Consider the following 16785-nt stretch of genomic DNA (forward strand, 5'->3'; position numbering starts at 1 on the left):
CAAAGAACCTGTTCACTTTTGCCTTCTTTCATACGCTATTTGTCAGTAGCGTTAAAGTATGGATTTGTTAAAGGGTTATGCCTCTAACTCCAATTCATCAGAAGAAGCGGATTTTGTTGGTCGAAGTGGTGTCGCAGATGAACGCGAAACAGACATGGTGGCTGTTACAGCCGGGGAACACATTTACTTTCCACGCTCAAATTGCTACGTCGGTGCAAAAAGACTTTCCACCTTGTCGCAGATGCTTTGCAGAGCTGGTTTTGGGGGGACAATGAATGTTTTTGGGAGTAAAGAAACAATATTTTCTCATTTACCACGAGTAACCACGAGTAACCACGAGTAACCACAAGATTATTATAAAAAGATAATGTAATTATTCTACTTGTTAATTATGGTTACTCGAGGTTACTCGTGGTTACTCGTGGCCATTCCTCCGCGGAGTTCCTAAAATCAGAGTACAGCACTGTTTGCTGCTTTTTTTTTGTCCCAGGAGTTATAAACTGTCTTTGCTATTTATATTTCCCTCTTTTTATGGGTCATATCCCTTGTAACAAGTTGAGATGGAATCATGTATGGTGAATTTCAAAGGGGAATGCTAAACGTCACGCAATCTTCCGAAAGTATCACTTTATTTCAAGGTATGTCAAATCCAAAACACTGCACAAATCGTCTTGAAATTGTCATTATTTAGTACGATGTCCTTTCTCTCAATAATAAGCGTTTGTGGCGTGAACTTAACTTCGCTGGACGTTCGACATCCACATTTTGGCCGTTGTAATTGACGTTCTCGGTAGTGATTACTTGCGTTAAAATTTCTCTTTTTTTAGAATGCGGTACATCGAAGCCCGTGAGATATCACTTTCCCTGACAAATATCATTCACTTTCCGCCCTTCACAAATAGATGGCAAGCGTTTACATTCCCTTATCTCGTTAGAAATGTTCTGTGTGAAAACCATGTTCGACACTGAAATGTCTGCAATCATACCATTGACTGCTAGATCACCGTAATAGAGAAAAAGGTGATTTATATATGTTCTGATTCCTATATGACATGACAACGCATAAAGACGCTATTGAAATGTGTATATTTCATATATTAATGCAAAAAAACGCTTATCAGAAGTCGTCATTACACTTCATACAAAGTTTTTTCATACAGACAATCGGCGTCAAAATTGTTGAGACACTCTTATCCTTTAGAGTCGATTTCAAGCTCGGCGGCGCAAATGGCCCCCTCCCCCGCACCCCCGGGACAATGTTGTGTTTTTCTGTTTTCTACGAGCCTTGTCGACAGCGGTACAACATTGATTAGGGTGGGGGAGGGAGGGGTATCCCGGAAACGTACTTTCTGCACAAGTTTTCTTTGCAAACAATGAATGTGTCGTTGCCAGTGTGCTCTGTTGGCAACTGTCTCAACTAATTTTGTCGCCGATTGTCTGTTTCAGAAAATGTCCTTTATACCCTTTATACGGGCACCTATAGTCCAGTCTGTCCGTCAATATGACCACATGAGTGAAAGACTTTTTACAGGTCTAAAAAATTGCGGATAGTTTATTATTCTCGTTTTCGAGTGTAAAAAATGCGTTGTCCTGTGCGAAGCGAAGATTGTGACGTAAGTGCAAAGAACCTGTTCACTTTTGCCTTCTTTCATACGCTATTTGTCAGTAGCGTTAAAGTATGGATTTGTTAAAGGGTTATGCCTCTAACTCCAATTCATCAGAAGAAGCGGATTTTGTTGGTCGAAGTGGTGTCGCAGATGAACGCGAAACAGACATGGTGGCTGTTACAGCCGGGGAACACATTTACTTTCCACGCTCAAATTGCTACGTCGGTGCAAAAAGACTTTCCACCTTGTCGCAGATGCTTTGCAGAGCTGGTTTTGGGGGGACAATGAATGTTTTTGGGAGTAAAGAAACAATATTTTCTCATTTACCACGAGTAACCACGAGTAACCACGAGTAACCACAAGATTATTATAAAAAGATAATGTAATTATTCTACTTGTTAATTATGGTTACTCGAGGTTACTCGTGGTTACTCGTGGCCATTCCTCCGCGGAGTTCCTAAAATCAGAGTACAGCACTGTTTGCTGCTTTTTTTTTTGTCCCAGGAGTTATAAACTGTCTTTGCTATTTATATTTCCCTCTTTTTATGGGTCATATCCCTTGTAACAAGTTGAGATGGAATCATGTATGGTGAATTTCAAAGGGGAATGCTAAACGTCACGCAATCTTCCGAAAGTATCACTTTATTTCAAGGTATGTCAAATCCAAAACACTGCACAAATCGTCTTGAAATTGTCATTATTTAGTACGATGTCCTTTCTCTCAATAATAAGCGTTTGTGGCGTGAACTTAACTTCGCTGGACGTTCGACATCCACATTTTGGCCGTTGTAATTGACGTTCTCGGTAGTGATTACTTGCGTTAAAATTTCTCTTTTTTTAGAATGCGGTACATCGAAGCCCGTGAGATATCACTTTCCCTGACAAATATCATTCACTTTCCGCCCTTCACAAATAGATGGCAAGCGTTTACATTCCCTTATCTCGTTAGAAATGTTCTGTGTGAAAACCATGTTCGACACTGAAATGTCTGCAATCATACCATTGACTGCTAGATCACCGTAATAGAGAAAAAGGTGATTTATATATGTTCTGATTCCTATATGACATGACAACGCATAAAGACGCTATTGAAATGTGTATATTTCATATATTAATGCAAAAAAACGCTTATCAGAAGTCGTCATTACACTTCATACAAAGTTTTTTCATACAGACAATCGGCGTCAAAATTGTTGAGACACTCTTATCCTTTAGAGTCGATTTCAAGCTCGGCGGCGCAAATGGCCCCCTCCCCCGCACCCCCGGGACAATGTTGTGTTTTTCTGTTTTCTACGAGCCTTGTCGACAGCGGTACAACATTGATTAGGGTGGGGGAGGGAGGGGTATCCCGGAAACGTACTTTCTGCACAAGTTTTCTTTGCAAACAATGAATGTGTCGTTGCCAGTGTGCTCTGTTGGCAACTGTCTCAACTAATTTTGTCGCCGATTGTCTGTTTCAGAAAATGTCCTTTATACCCTTTATACGGGCACCTATAGTCCAGTCTGTCCGTCAATATGACCACATGAGTGAAAGACTTTTTACAGGTCTAAAAAATTGCGGATAGTTTATTATTCTCGTTTTCGAGTGTAAAAAATGCGTTGTCCTGTGCGAAGCGAAGATTGTGACGTAAGTGCAAAGAACCTGTTCACTTTTGCCTTCTTTCATACGCTATTTGTCAGTAGCGTTAAAGTATGGATTTGTTAAAGGGTTATGCCTCTAACTCCAATTCATCAGAAGAAGCGGATTTTGTTGGTCGAAGTGGTGTCGCAGATGAACGCGAAACAGACATGGTGGCTGTTACAGCCGGGGAACACATTTACTTTCCACGCTCAAATTGCTACGTCGGTGCAAAAAGACTTTCCACCTTGTCGCAGATGCTTTGCAGAGCTGGTTTTGGGGGGACAATGAATGTTTTTGGGAGTAAAGAAACAATATTTTCTCATTTACCACGAGTAACCACGAGTAACCACGAGTAACCACAAGATTATTATAAAAAGATAATGTAATTATTCTACTTGTTAATTATGGTTACTCGAGGTTACTCGTGGTTACTCGTGGCCATTCCTCCGCGGAGTTCCTAAAATCAGAGTACAGCACTGTTTGCTGCTTTTTTTTTTGTCCCAGGAGTTATAAACTGTCTTTGCTATTTATATTTCCCTCTTTTTATGGGTCATATCCCTTGTAACAAGTTGAGATGGAATCATGTATGGTGAATTTCAAAGGGGAATGCTAAACGTCACGCAATCTTCCGAAAGTATCACTTTATTTCAAGGTATGTCAAATCCAAAACACTGCACAAATCGTCTTGAAATTGTCATTATTTAGTACGATGTCCTTTCTCTCAATAATAAGCGTTTGTGGCGTGAACTTAACTTCGCTGGACGTTCGACATCCACATTTTGGCCGTTGTAATTGACGTTCTCGGTAGTGATTACTTGCGTTAAAATTTCTCTTTTTTTAGAATGCGGTACATCGAAGCCCGTGAGATATCACTTTCCCTGACAAATATCATTCACTTTCCGCCCTTCACAAATAGATGGCAAGCGTTTACATTCCCTTATCTCGTTAGAAATGTTCTGTGTGAAAACCATGTTCGACACTGAAATGTCTGCAATCATACCATTGACTGCTAGATCACCGTAATAGAGAAAAAGGTGATTTATATATGTTCTGATTCCTATATGACATGACAACGCATAAAGACGCTATTGAAATGTGTATATTTCATATATTAATGCAAAAAAACGCTTATCAGAAGTCGTCATTACACTTCATACAAAGTTTTTTCATACAGACAATCGGCGTCAAAATTGTTGAGACACTCTTATCCTTTAGAGTCGATTTCAAGCTCGGCGGCGCAAATGGCCCCCTCCCCCGCACCCCCGGGACAATGTTGTGTTTTTCTGTTTTCTACGAGCCTTGTCGACAGCGGTACAACATTGATTAGGGTGGGGGAGGGAGGGGTATCCCGGAAACGTACTTTCTGCACAAGTTTTCTTTGCAAACAATGAATGTGTCGTTGCCAGTGTGCTCTGTTGGCAACTGTCTCAACTAATTTTGTCGCCGATTGTCTGTTTCAGAAAATGTCCTTTGTACCCTTTATACGGGCACCTATAGTCCAGTCTGTCCGTCAATATGACCACATGAGTGAAAGACTTTTTACAGGTCTAAAAAATTGCGGATAGTTTATTATTCTCGTTTTCGAGTGTAAAAAATGCGTTGTCCTGTGCGAAGCGAAGATTGTGACGTAAGTGCAAAGAACCTGTTCACTTTTGCCTTCTTTCATACGCTATTTGTCAGTAGCGTTAAAGTATGGATTTGTTAAAGGGTTATGCCTCTAACTCCAATTCATCAGAAGAAGCGGATTTTGTTGGTCGAAGTGGTGTCGCAGATGAACGCGAAACAGACATGGTGGCTGTTACAGCCGGGGAACACATTTACTTTCCACGCTCAAATTGCTACGTCGGTGCAAAAAGACTTTCCACCTTGTCGCAGATGCTTTGCAGAGCTGGTTTTGGGGGGACAATGAATGTTTTTGGGAGTAAAGAAACAATATTTTCTCATTTACCACGAGTAACCACGAGTAACCACGAGTAACCACAAGATTATTATAAAAAGATAATGTAATTATTCTACTTGTTAATTATGGTTACTCGAGGTTACTCGTGGTTACTCGTGGCCATTCCTCCGCGGAGTTCCTAAAATCAGAGTACAGCACTGTTTGCTGCTTTTTTTTTGTCCCAGGAGTTATAAACTGTCTTTGCTATTTATATTTCCCTCTTTTTATGGGTCATATCCCTTGTAACAAGTTGAGATGGAATCATGTATGGTGAATTTCAAAGGGGAATGCTAAACGTCACGCAATCTTCCGAAAGTATCACTTTATTTCAAGGTATGTCAAATCCAAAACACTGCACAAATCGTCTTGAAATTGTCATTATTTAGTACGATGTCCTTTCTCTCAATAATAAGCGTTTGTGGCGTGAACTTAACTTCGCTGGACGTTCGACATCCACATTTTGGCCGTTGTAATTGACGTTCTCGGTAGTGATTACTTGCGTTAAAATTTCTCTTTTTTTAGAATGCGGTACATCGAAGCCCGTGAGATATCACTTTCCCTGACAAATATCATTCACTTTCCGCCCTTCACAAATAGATGGCAAGCGTTTACATTCCCTTATCTCGTTAGAAATGTTCTGTGTGAAAACCATGTTCGACACTGAAATGTCTGCAATCATACCATTGACTGCTAGATCACCGTAATAGAGAAAAAGGTGATTTATATATGTTCTGATTCCTATATGACATGACAACGCATAAAGACGCTATTGAAATGTGTATATTTCATATATTAATGCAAAAAAACGCTTATCAGAAGTCGTCATTACACTTCATACAAAGTTTTTTCATACAGACAATCGGCGTCAAAATTGTTGAGACACTCTTATCCTTTAGAGTCGATTTCAAGCTCGGCGGCGCAAATGGCCCCCTCCCCCGCACCCCCGGGACAATGTTGTGTTTTTCTGTTTTCTACGAGCCTTGTCGACAGCGGTACAACATTGATTAGGGTGGGGGAGGGAGGGGTATCCCGGAAACGTACTTTCTGCACAAGTTTTCTTTGCAAACAATGAATGTGTCGTTGCCAGTGTGCTCTGTTGGCAACTGTCTCAACTAATTTTGTCGCCGATTGTCTGTTTCAGAAAATGTCCTTTATACCCTTTATACGGGCACCTATAGTCCAGTCTGTCCGTCAATATGACCACATGAGTGAAAGACTTTTTACAGGTCTAAAAAATTGCGGATAGTTTATTATTCTCGTTTTCGAGTGTAAAAAATGCGTTGTCCTGTGCGAAGCGAAGATTGTGACGTAAGTGCAAAGAACCTGTTCACTTTTGCCTTCTTTCATACGCTATTTGTCAGTAGCGTTAAAGTATGGATTTGTTAAAGGGTTATGCCTCTAACTCCAATTCATCAGAAGAAGCGGATTTTGTTGGTCGAAGTGGTGTCGCAGATGAACGCGAAACAGACATGGTGGCTGTTACAGCCGGGGAACACATTTACTTTCCACGCTCAAATTGCTACGTCGGTGCAAAAAGACTTTCCACCTTGTCGCAGATGCTTTGCAGAGCTGGTTTTGGGGGGACAATGAATGTTTTTGGGAGTAAAGAAACAATATTTTCTCATTTACCACGAGTAACCACGAGTAACCACGAGTAACCACAAGATTATTATAAAAAGATAATGTAATTATTCTACTTGTTAATTATGGTTACTCGAGGTTACTCGTGGTTACTCGTGGCCATTCCTCCGCGGAGTTCCTAAAATCAGAGTACAGCACTGTTTGCTGCTTTTTTTTTGTCCCAGGAGTTATAAACTGTCTTTGCTATTTATATTTCCCTCTTTTTATGGGTCATATCCCTTGTAACAAGTTGAGATGGAATCATGTATGGTGAATTTCAAAGGGGAATGCTAAACGTCACGCAATCTTCCGAAAGTATCACTTTATTTCAAGGTATGTCAAATCCAAAACACTGCACAAATCGTCTTGAAATTGTCATTATTTAGTACGATGTCCTTTCTCTCAATAATAAGCGTTTGTGGCGTGAACTTAACTTCGCTGGACGTTCGACATCCACATTTTGGCCGTTGTAATTGACGTTCTCGGTAGTGATTACTTGCGTTAAAATTTCTCTTTTTTTAGAATGCGGTACATCGAAGCCCGTGAGATATCACTTTCCCTGACAAATATCATTCACTTTCCGCCCTTCACAAATAGATGGCAAGCGTTTACATTCCCTTATCTCGTTAGAGATGTTCTGTGTGAAAACCATGTTCGACACTGAAATGTCTGCAATCATACCATTGACTGCTAGATCACCGTAATAGAGAAAAAGGTGATTTATATATGTTCTGATTCCTATATGACATGACAACGCATAAAGACGCTATTGAAATGTGTATATTTCATATATTAATGCAAAAAAACGCTTATCAGAAGTCGTCATTACACTTCATACAAAGTTTTTTCATACAGACAATCGGCGTCAAAATTGTTGAGACACTCTTATCCTTTAGAGTCGATTTCAAGCTCGGCGGCGCAAATGGCCCCCTCCCCCGCACCCCCGGGACAATGTTGTGTCTTTCTGTTTTCTACGAGCCTTGTCGACAGCGGTACAACATTGATTAGGGTGGGGGAGGGAGGGGTATCCCGGAAACGTACTTTCTGCACAAGTTTTCTTTGCAAACAATGAATGTGTCGTTGCCAGTGTGCTCTGTTGGCAACTGTCTCAACTAATTTTGTCGCCGATTGTCTGTTTCAGAAAATGTCCTTTATACCCTTTATACGGGCACCTATAGTCCAGTCTGTCCGTCAATATGACCACATGAGTGAAAGACTTTTTACAGGTCTAAAAAATTGCGGATAGTTTATTATTCTCGTTTTCGAGTGTAAAAAATGCGTTGTCCTGTGCGAAGCGAAGATTGTGACGTAAGTGCAAAGAACCTGTTCACTTTTGCCTTCTTTCATACGCTATTTGTCAGTAGCGTTAAAGTATGGATTTGTTAAAGGGTTATGCCTCTAACTCCAATTCATCAGAAGAAGCGGATTTTGTTGGTCGAAGTGGTGTCGCAGATGAACGCGAAACAGACATGGTGGCTGTTACAGCCGGGGAACACATTTACTTTCCACGCTCAAATTGCTACGTCGGTGCAAAAAGACTTTCCACCTTGTCGCAGATGCTTTGCAGAGCTGGTTTTGGGGGGACAATGAATGTTTTTGGGAGTAAAGAAACAATATTTTCTCATTTACCACGAGTAACCACGAGTAACCACGAGTAACCACAAGATTATTATAAAAAGATAATGTAATTATTCTACTTGTTAATTATGGTTACTCGAGGTTACTCGTGGTTACTCGTGGCCATTCCTCCGCGGAGTTCCTAAAATCAGAGTACAGCACTGTTTGCTGCTTTTTTTTTGTCCCAGGAGTTATAAACTGTCTTTGCTATTTATATTTCCCTCTTTTTATGGGTCATATCCCTTGTAACAAGTTGAGATGGAATCATGTATGGTGAATTTCAAAGGGGAATGCTAAACGTCACGCAATCTTCCGAAAGTATCACTTTATTTCAAGGTATGTCAAATCCAAAACACTGCACAAATCGTCTTGAAATTGTCATTATTTAGTACGATGTCCTTTCTCTCAATAATAAGCGTTTGTGGCGTGAACTTAACTTCGCTGGACGTTCGACATCCACATTTTGGCCGTTGTAATTGACGTTCTCGGTAGTGATTACTTGCGTTAAAATTTCTCTTTTTTTAGAATGCGGTACATCGAAGCCCGTGAGATATCACTTTCCCTGACAAATATCATTCACTTTCCGCCCTTCACAAATAGATGGCAAGCGTTTACATTCCCTTATCTCGTTAGAGATGTTCTGTGTGAAAACCATGTTCGACACTGAAATGTCTGCAATCATACCATTGACTGCTAGATCACCGTAATAGAGAAAAAGGTGATTTATATATGTTCTGATTCCTATATGACATGACAACGCATAAAGACGCTATTGAAATGTGTATATTTCATATATTAATGCAAAAAAACGCTTATCAGAAGTCGTCATTACACTTCATACAAAGTTTTTTCATACAGACAATCGGCGTCAAAATTGTTGAGACACTCTTATCCTTTAGAGTCGATTTCAAGCTCGGCGGCGCAAATGGCCCCCTCCCCCGCACCCCCGGGACAATATTGTGTTTTTCTGTTTTCTACGAGCCTTGTCGACAGCGGTACAACATTGATTAGGGTGGGGGAGGGAGGGGTATCCCGGAAACGTACTTTCTGCACAAGTTTTCTTTGCAAACAATGAATGTGTCGTTGCCAGTGTGCTCTGTTGGCAACTGTCTCAACTAATTTTGTCGCCGATTGTCTGTTTCAGAAAATGTCCTTTATACCCTTTATACGGGCACCTATAGTCCAGTCTGTCCGTCAATATGACCACATGAGTGAAAGACTTTTTACAGGTCTAAAAAATTGCGGATAGTTTATTATTCTCGTTTTCGAGTGTAAAAAATGCGTTGTCCTTTGCGAAGCGAAGATTGTGACGTAAGTGCAAAGAACCTGTTCACTTTTGCCTTCTTTCATCCGCTATTTGTCAGTAGCGTTAAAGTATGGATTTGTTAAAGGGTTATGCCTCTAACTCCAATTCATCAGAAGAAGCGGATTTTGTTGGTCGAAGTGGTGTCGCAGATGAACGCGAAACAGACATGGTGGCTGTTACAGCCGGGGAACACATTTACTTTCCACGCTCAAATTGCTACGTCGGTGCAAAAAGACTTTCCACCTTGTCGCAGATGCTTTGCAGAGCTGGTTTTGGGGGGACAATGAATGTTTTTGGGAGTAAAGAAACAATATTTTCTCATTTACCACGAGTAACCACGAGTAACCACGAGTAACCACAAGATTATTATAAAAAGATAATGTAATTATTCTACTTGTTAATTATGGTTACTCGAGGTTACTCGTGGTTACTCGTGGCCATTCCTCCGCGGAGTTCCTAAAATCAGAGTACAGCACTGTTTGCTGCTCTTTTTTTGTCCCAGGAGTTATAAACTGTCTTTGCTATTTATATTTCCCTCTTTTTATGGGTCATATCCCTTGTAACAAGTTGAGATGGAATCATGTATGGTGAATTTCAAAGGGGAATGCTAAACGTCACGCAATCTTCCGAAAGTATCACTTTATTTCAAGGTATGTCAAATCCAAAACACTGCACAAATCGTCTTGAAATTGTCATTATTTAGTACGATGTCCTTTCTCTCAATAATAAGCGTTTGTGGCGTGAACTTAACTTCGCTGGACGTTCGACATCCACATTTTGGCCGTTGTAATTGACGTTCTCGGTAGTGATTACTTGCGTTAAAATTTCTCTTTTTTTAGAATGCGGTACATCGAAGCCCGTGAGATATCACTTTCCCTGACAAATATCATTCACTTTCCGCCCTTCACAAATAGATGGCAAGCGTTTACATTCCCTTATCTCGTTAGAGATGTTCTGTGTGAAAACCATGTTCGACACTGAAATGTCTGCAATCATACCATTGACTGCTAGATCACCGTAATAGAGAAAAAGGTGATTTATATATGTTCTGATTCCTATATGACATGACAACGCATAAAGACGCTATTGAAATGTGTATATTTCATATATTAATGCAAAAAAACGCTTATCAGAAGTCGTCATTACACTTCATACAAAGTTTTTTCATACAGACAATCGGCGTCAAAATTGTTGAGACACTCTTATCCTTTAGAGTCGATTTCAAGCTCGGCGGCGCAAATGGCCCCCTCCCCCGCACCCCCGGGACAATGTTGTGTTTTTCTGTTTTCTACGAGCCTTGTCGACAGCGGTACAACATTGATTAGGGTGGGGGAGGGAGGGGTATCCCGGAAACGTACTTTCTGCACAAGTTTTCTTTGCAAACAATGAATGTGTCGTTGCCAGTGTGCTCTGTTGGCAACTGTCTCAACTAATTTTGTCGCCGATTGTTGAAGAAGACATCCCAATTTGTCATCTATGAACTTTATTTACTCGAAGTAAGCTCGGTTATTGCTTTTATTTATTATTAAAAAGTTGGACCTGGGATATTGCGTTTCTAATTTTGGTTCACCGAGTCTCGGTTATCAATTGACTTAATTAAATTAAGTTCGAACTCGTGCAGCGATAAGGTAGCACTGATGCCCTGGGAGATGTAGACTCATTGAGTCAAGATGAGGATCTTATGGCTTAACCCATTAACTGAATGATATTCTGAATCCAGCGACAAATTTTGATTGTGTACTCAACTGACCAAGAAAATACCACATTAGGCAGAAGTATCACGGAAATATCTAAGTTGTTAATATATCCCTGGTATGGTTAAAATTTACCCGAGGTCCGAAAGCTCACATTTTCCCCGAGTCTATTTTTCTTAGTGACCAACCACTCGAACTTGGCATTGAAAAGATTCGAAACAGTTATATTTTCGTTACGTTTATCGGGTTGATCAGTGGTGGTCAACGAAATCACTCATCAGTTCCATCTTCCTGCTAGCCCTGGCTGTACATCCATCTCCAGAGGACATGGGGTAGTAACTCTGTACGGTGCATGTCATGGGAAACAAACTCTACAATATCGGTCGAGAAAAAGGATCACATTTTCGCAATGTTCACTATTTGACAATAAAAAGATCAAAGACAGAAGTCCCCAACCCACAAATCTTGATCTGCTGTGGAATGCGGCCCATCTGTTTTCGATATATTTGTCTTTAGGACGGCTATTGCTACATCAGTTTTGCGAGAAAAAAAATAGACATGGCGGTATTGTGTTTCTCACACGATCCATGATTACAGATTACGGGGAAAAAATTGACGTAGTGGCATTTTGTTTCTACACGTTCCGCGATTTTGCATTAAGCGCGAGCAATCTTGGTTTCAGATCAATTAGAGGAGTTGTGCCATAATTTGGTGGGACCTGTATTATAAATTTAGACAATACGGATGGCTGATAGACCGAGGCCAAGTGAGAGAGGTAGACAGTTCTGGGTAATGGGCTTTTGACACAGTTTAAAATCACCGAAATTAATTGCTTTTAACACTAATATGATAAAGCTATTGTATATACGAGCATTCGTAATTGAATTTTATATGCCAAGCAGTTACGAAACCGTCACATTACACAACACTGAGCAAGTAGTTACCATATCACTAATCGGACCGTGTTTAGAAAAGGACATGGCATTTGTCAACACAATCGTTTTCGTGTTTTTAACGCTTGCGATAATGGGACGACGTAAGTAAATACCTTTAAATTACGAATTACTTTAGGGGTGCAGATATGGCGCAGTGGTGAGAGCACTGTGTGGGTTGAGTTTGTTGGTTCTCTGCTCTGCTCCAATAGTTTTTTCTCTTAAAAAATGCGTTAGTTTTTTTCATTTCAGTTTACAGCGTCCACAATTAGTTCTCCAGTGCAGGAAGGCTAGACACTTAAGTGACGTTCCTTTTTTTTTTTTTAGTTGTAACCATCGTTAATCTTACTCAGTTTCAATATTGCGGTATACGTATGATATTCACAAATTACATTTCCTTCTGAATTGTCAACCTTTTCATGCGCCCATAAGCTCACCAAATCAATTCTTTATATCTTTTTGTTGATACAGCTAGACTATTCAAACCAAAAAGCATCATTTATTAAGACAGCTACCGCAAGATATTTTCAATACTAAGTCCGATTCCTTTGACGCCCTACTATACTTGATAACCCATTAACTAAAATATATGCCTCTTATGATCGTCTGTGGGAATATGCGATTATTAGTGGTAAAATAGCCACTGTGACCGCAAGACTCGAGACAACTTCAGTTGACGAGTGTGCTCAGTAAAGTCCGTCAATTTTGATCCAAACCTGAGGGTGGGTCATCCTATTTTAAACAGGTGCTCTCTTGGCACAGACTGAACTCATATGTCCTTTACTTGAGCCTCCCTAGATGCATTATTTAAAGCCAGAAGTCCTTTTTTGAGGTAAAGTAAAGTAAAGTAAAATCCTTCGTGTATCTAATTATCTAATTACCTACTGAAAAATGAATGAAACATAGGAAATTAATTTACTTTATCGCAAATCTGATCTCCCTAAACATCGGACTAGATTTTGCTTTTGAATAAACTTGTTTAAAATTACAAGAATTATTAAAATATTCTTAAACACAGTTCCACAGTACAACTCCTCTGTAACAAACAGAATTTTTATGAAATAAGTGGAAAATCGTGGAACGACGGCCTTATTATGTCCTCTTAGTTTATACGGACTATTACGCCATACAATTAAATCCGAAATCATTGCGGGCATTTTATTCGCTGGCTATGTTATAGATTAGTTTGACAAGACTTCGTTTATACACGTCATAAATCGAGTCCCATTGTGTGAGTTCCATAACTTGTACTGATGGTGTGTCTCGCGGCAAATTAAAAATTAGCCTTTCAGCATGGCAGTGCAGGGCTTGCAGGGATTTGATATAATCTAGGTTGTTACAATAACCGAGCTTGCTTCAAAAAATAAAGTTCGGAGATGACAAATTGGTATATATATTTCAAGCCATGCATGGGAACGGCAAAGGCAACGCAAACTTCACCACGAAAGATAACTTTGCCCTATCCATTTTTTTTTCCCATCCCGTTGGAAAGAGTCGTTTTGAATACAGGAATATTTCTTTCATTAGCATTAGCCAATCGTTTTCTAACCTATAAGCCAATATTAAAACTGCATCGGATAATGAAATTTTCAGCACGGTTAAGTTATCAGAAACTGATCTTGACTTATATTAAGTTCGAACTTGTGGGGCGATAAGGTAGCATACCATGGAATATGTAGTCTCACTGAGTTAAGATGAGGATCTTATTGTCTTAAATCTGTATCTAATAACTGAATGCTCTTCTGAATCCAGCTATCAATTGCAATATGATTGTGAACTCCATCGTCCAAGAAGATATCAAATTAGACAGAAGAGTCACGGAAATTTCGAAGGTCTTAATATATCTCTCTTTATCTTAAAATTGAACCGAGGTCCGAAATGTCACATTTTCCCCATTAATTAGAGCAAAATACTATTTTTCTAAGTGACCAACCACTCGAACTTGACTCGGCGAACGTTGGCAAAATGATTCGAACTTCTTTCAAGAGACCTTGTTATTAGAAGGATTGGCACTTCAACACTTTATCACGTAAGGGCAATGTTAGGGTACCATGTGAGACATCAATTATTGCTCAACGAGATGGAGTCATTTTTGTGACGTAAACAGTTACCATGGAAGCAGGAAAGACTCGCAAAAACACCCTATATTTTGGCTTTAGTTGCTCATCTCTGAAAAACGACTTGAGTGACCCCAATTTTTTATTGCACAAAAGTTATCATCAGGCGAAGATAAAACTCTCTGCACAATTTTAAAAATTCTGTCAAGCGGATTCAGAACCACCTTAAATTTTCAATTATTTAAGGTGGCTCTAAATCTGCTCCACAATTTTTTTTTTTTTTTTAACTTTGCAGAAAGTTTCATTCTGGCATGCTGATCACATTTTCACATTTTCACGTTTTTGAGATATGAGATGCTAAATCCAAAACGTAAGGTGCTTTTACAGGGCTTTCCTGTTGCCACGGTAACTTTTTACGTCACCAAAATGACCGAATCTTTTCAGCAATAGTCGGTGTTTGATATGATACCATAACATCATTGATGTGAAGTGATAAAGTGCTTTAGTGTCAATCCTTCTAATAGGAACGTTCCTTTCAAGTGTTGAAGCTGGTTGGAGCCACCTTAAAATTACAGATTTATCTTTCTGGTAATCTCTTCCCATTTTCCGAACTTCACTTGCAGTTGCAGTTCACTGTACTGGACAATTTGTGTTAATTGTTTGTGCAGCCCACGGATACACCCTTCTAGGCGTCTTGTAATAGCTATTCTACGAGTATTTGTAATTAGTATCACCCAACTAGTGGACTAATGCAAATGCTGAATTTTGATTGGCTACGCTACTAGAAGAATATTAGTAACAGTCCTCGATTAGCGAAAAGCGTGACCCTTTCTTTCGTTTTATTCCCAAATAAATATTTCTCCAACTTGCATTTGTTAACTTTATTATTGCCTTTTCTGCCCGACTAGTTGGGTGATACTAAAACAATTAGACCCTTCGCCCTCAAGGGCCACGGGTCAATAGCCGATTTGGCTTCGCCTCATAGGCTATTGGCCCGTGGACCTTGCGGGCTACGTGTCTAATTGTTAATTAACATACTCCAAGCAGTTACGAACTGTCCCATTTCACGACACTAAGGAAGCAGTGGTCATATCATTATCGGAACGTGTTTAGAGAATGGCAGTCGCCAATTGCAACACAGTCGTTTTCGTGTTTTTGATACTTGTAACAATGGGACAGGGTAAGTAGATAGCATTCAGTTACGAGTAACTTATTTTTTTACTATAGTTAATCTAATTTCAATATTGCGGTATACGTATGACATTAATAATAGCATTCGTGCGGAATTCTAAATTTTTTCATGCGTCTGTAAGCTCACCAAATCGACTTTTTCATAGGTACATATATGTTGACAAAGACGAATCGGATTCAAGCCGAAAAATATCATTTATTAAGACTCAACTACCACAAGCTATTTTCAATACTGAGTTTGATTCCCTTTAATTAAGCCCTTCGATATATGATTACGCATTAACTAAAATATTTGCCTCGTAATAATCGTCTGTAGGAATATGCGAATCGTAGTGGTAAAATAGCCTCTTTGTCGGCAAGATTTGAGACAACTTGACGCGTGTCGTCAGTGAAATTGGTCAATTTCGAGTCAAACCCGACTGTTTGGAGTTGTTCAACTGGAATCTCTAATTGGAGAAAATGAGGAAGGGTACATGCAAGACAACGTGGAACGGGGAACGAGGAGTCTCTAAACTGAATGGGGAATTTCTAAAACGGAGAATACCTGAAATAAGAAAGACCCGATTAGGCAAATGATGTCCAGTGGATAACAAAAAGTATGACGTCCGGCAAAGATGACGTCGAATTATCCGAAAGCTATTCCAGATAGCAGGGAGGGGGGCTGTCGTGGCACGATGACTGGTCTGGTCCAGTTTCACTGTTATAGAAACATTGTGTTATTTCCTTTATAATGTGTGAGCAGTTTTGTATCAGAATAGATCTATAGCACTCCTTCCTTTTGACGATTCGCCATTTTTGAGATTCCCTTATTTATAAATTCTCCCTTCCAGGGATTTATCATTTTTTGAGAATTTCCGTTCTAGAGATTTCCCACTGAGTTCGGGGATTCCACGTTTCCAATTCCCCATTCGGCATTTTCCATTCCTCGAGCTTCTTATTTTATTTTTAGAAGTAGACGTTTCTTTTATCATATTCCCATTTCTGATATGTGATTATTTACAATATTATAGATATTGCATTCCAAAATCGTCTATATGAATAAGAGAAGAGATCGAACTGGAAAAATAACCACTGAAGAATTCGAACTGAGTTGAGACAACATGAACTATCTTCTGTGAAATCATAGTTAATAGATTTAGGCTGGTTATGAAACTCGACAAGTTTCTTTGTTTCATGTTTGGCCTTGACCCTGCACATATCC

General features: G+C 39.6%; 1 protein-coding gene across 2 annotated transcripts in view; it reads left to right on the top strand.

Moving 5' to 3' along the window:
* Positions 1–10221: 10221 nt before the first annotated feature.
* The window catches only part of LOC137973570 (inactive pancreatic lipase-related protein 1-like), an 18838-nt gene continuing 12274 nt past the window's right edge, over positions 10222–16785 (top strand). Inside the window, exon 1 of one of the 2 annotated variants that reach the window (XM_068820408.1) lies at positions 10222–10360. In XM_068820408.1, coding sequence (XP_068676509.1) covers positions 10291–10360 — 70 coding nt within the window. In that variant the 5' untranslated portion in view covers positions 10222–10290. Of the gene's footprint in view, positions 10361–15415; positions 15574–16785 lie in introns of those variants that run through there. The other variant, XM_068820409.1, reaches the window with a different exon arrangement.

Source organism: Montipora foliosa, chromosome 10, assembly GCF_036669935.1.
Source record: "Montipora foliosa isolate CH-2021 chromosome 10, ASM3666993v2, whole genome shotgun sequence".
In the NCBI taxonomy this organism is placed as follows: Eukaryota; Metazoa; Cnidaria; class Anthozoa; order Scleractinia; family Acroporidae; genus Montipora; species Montipora foliosa.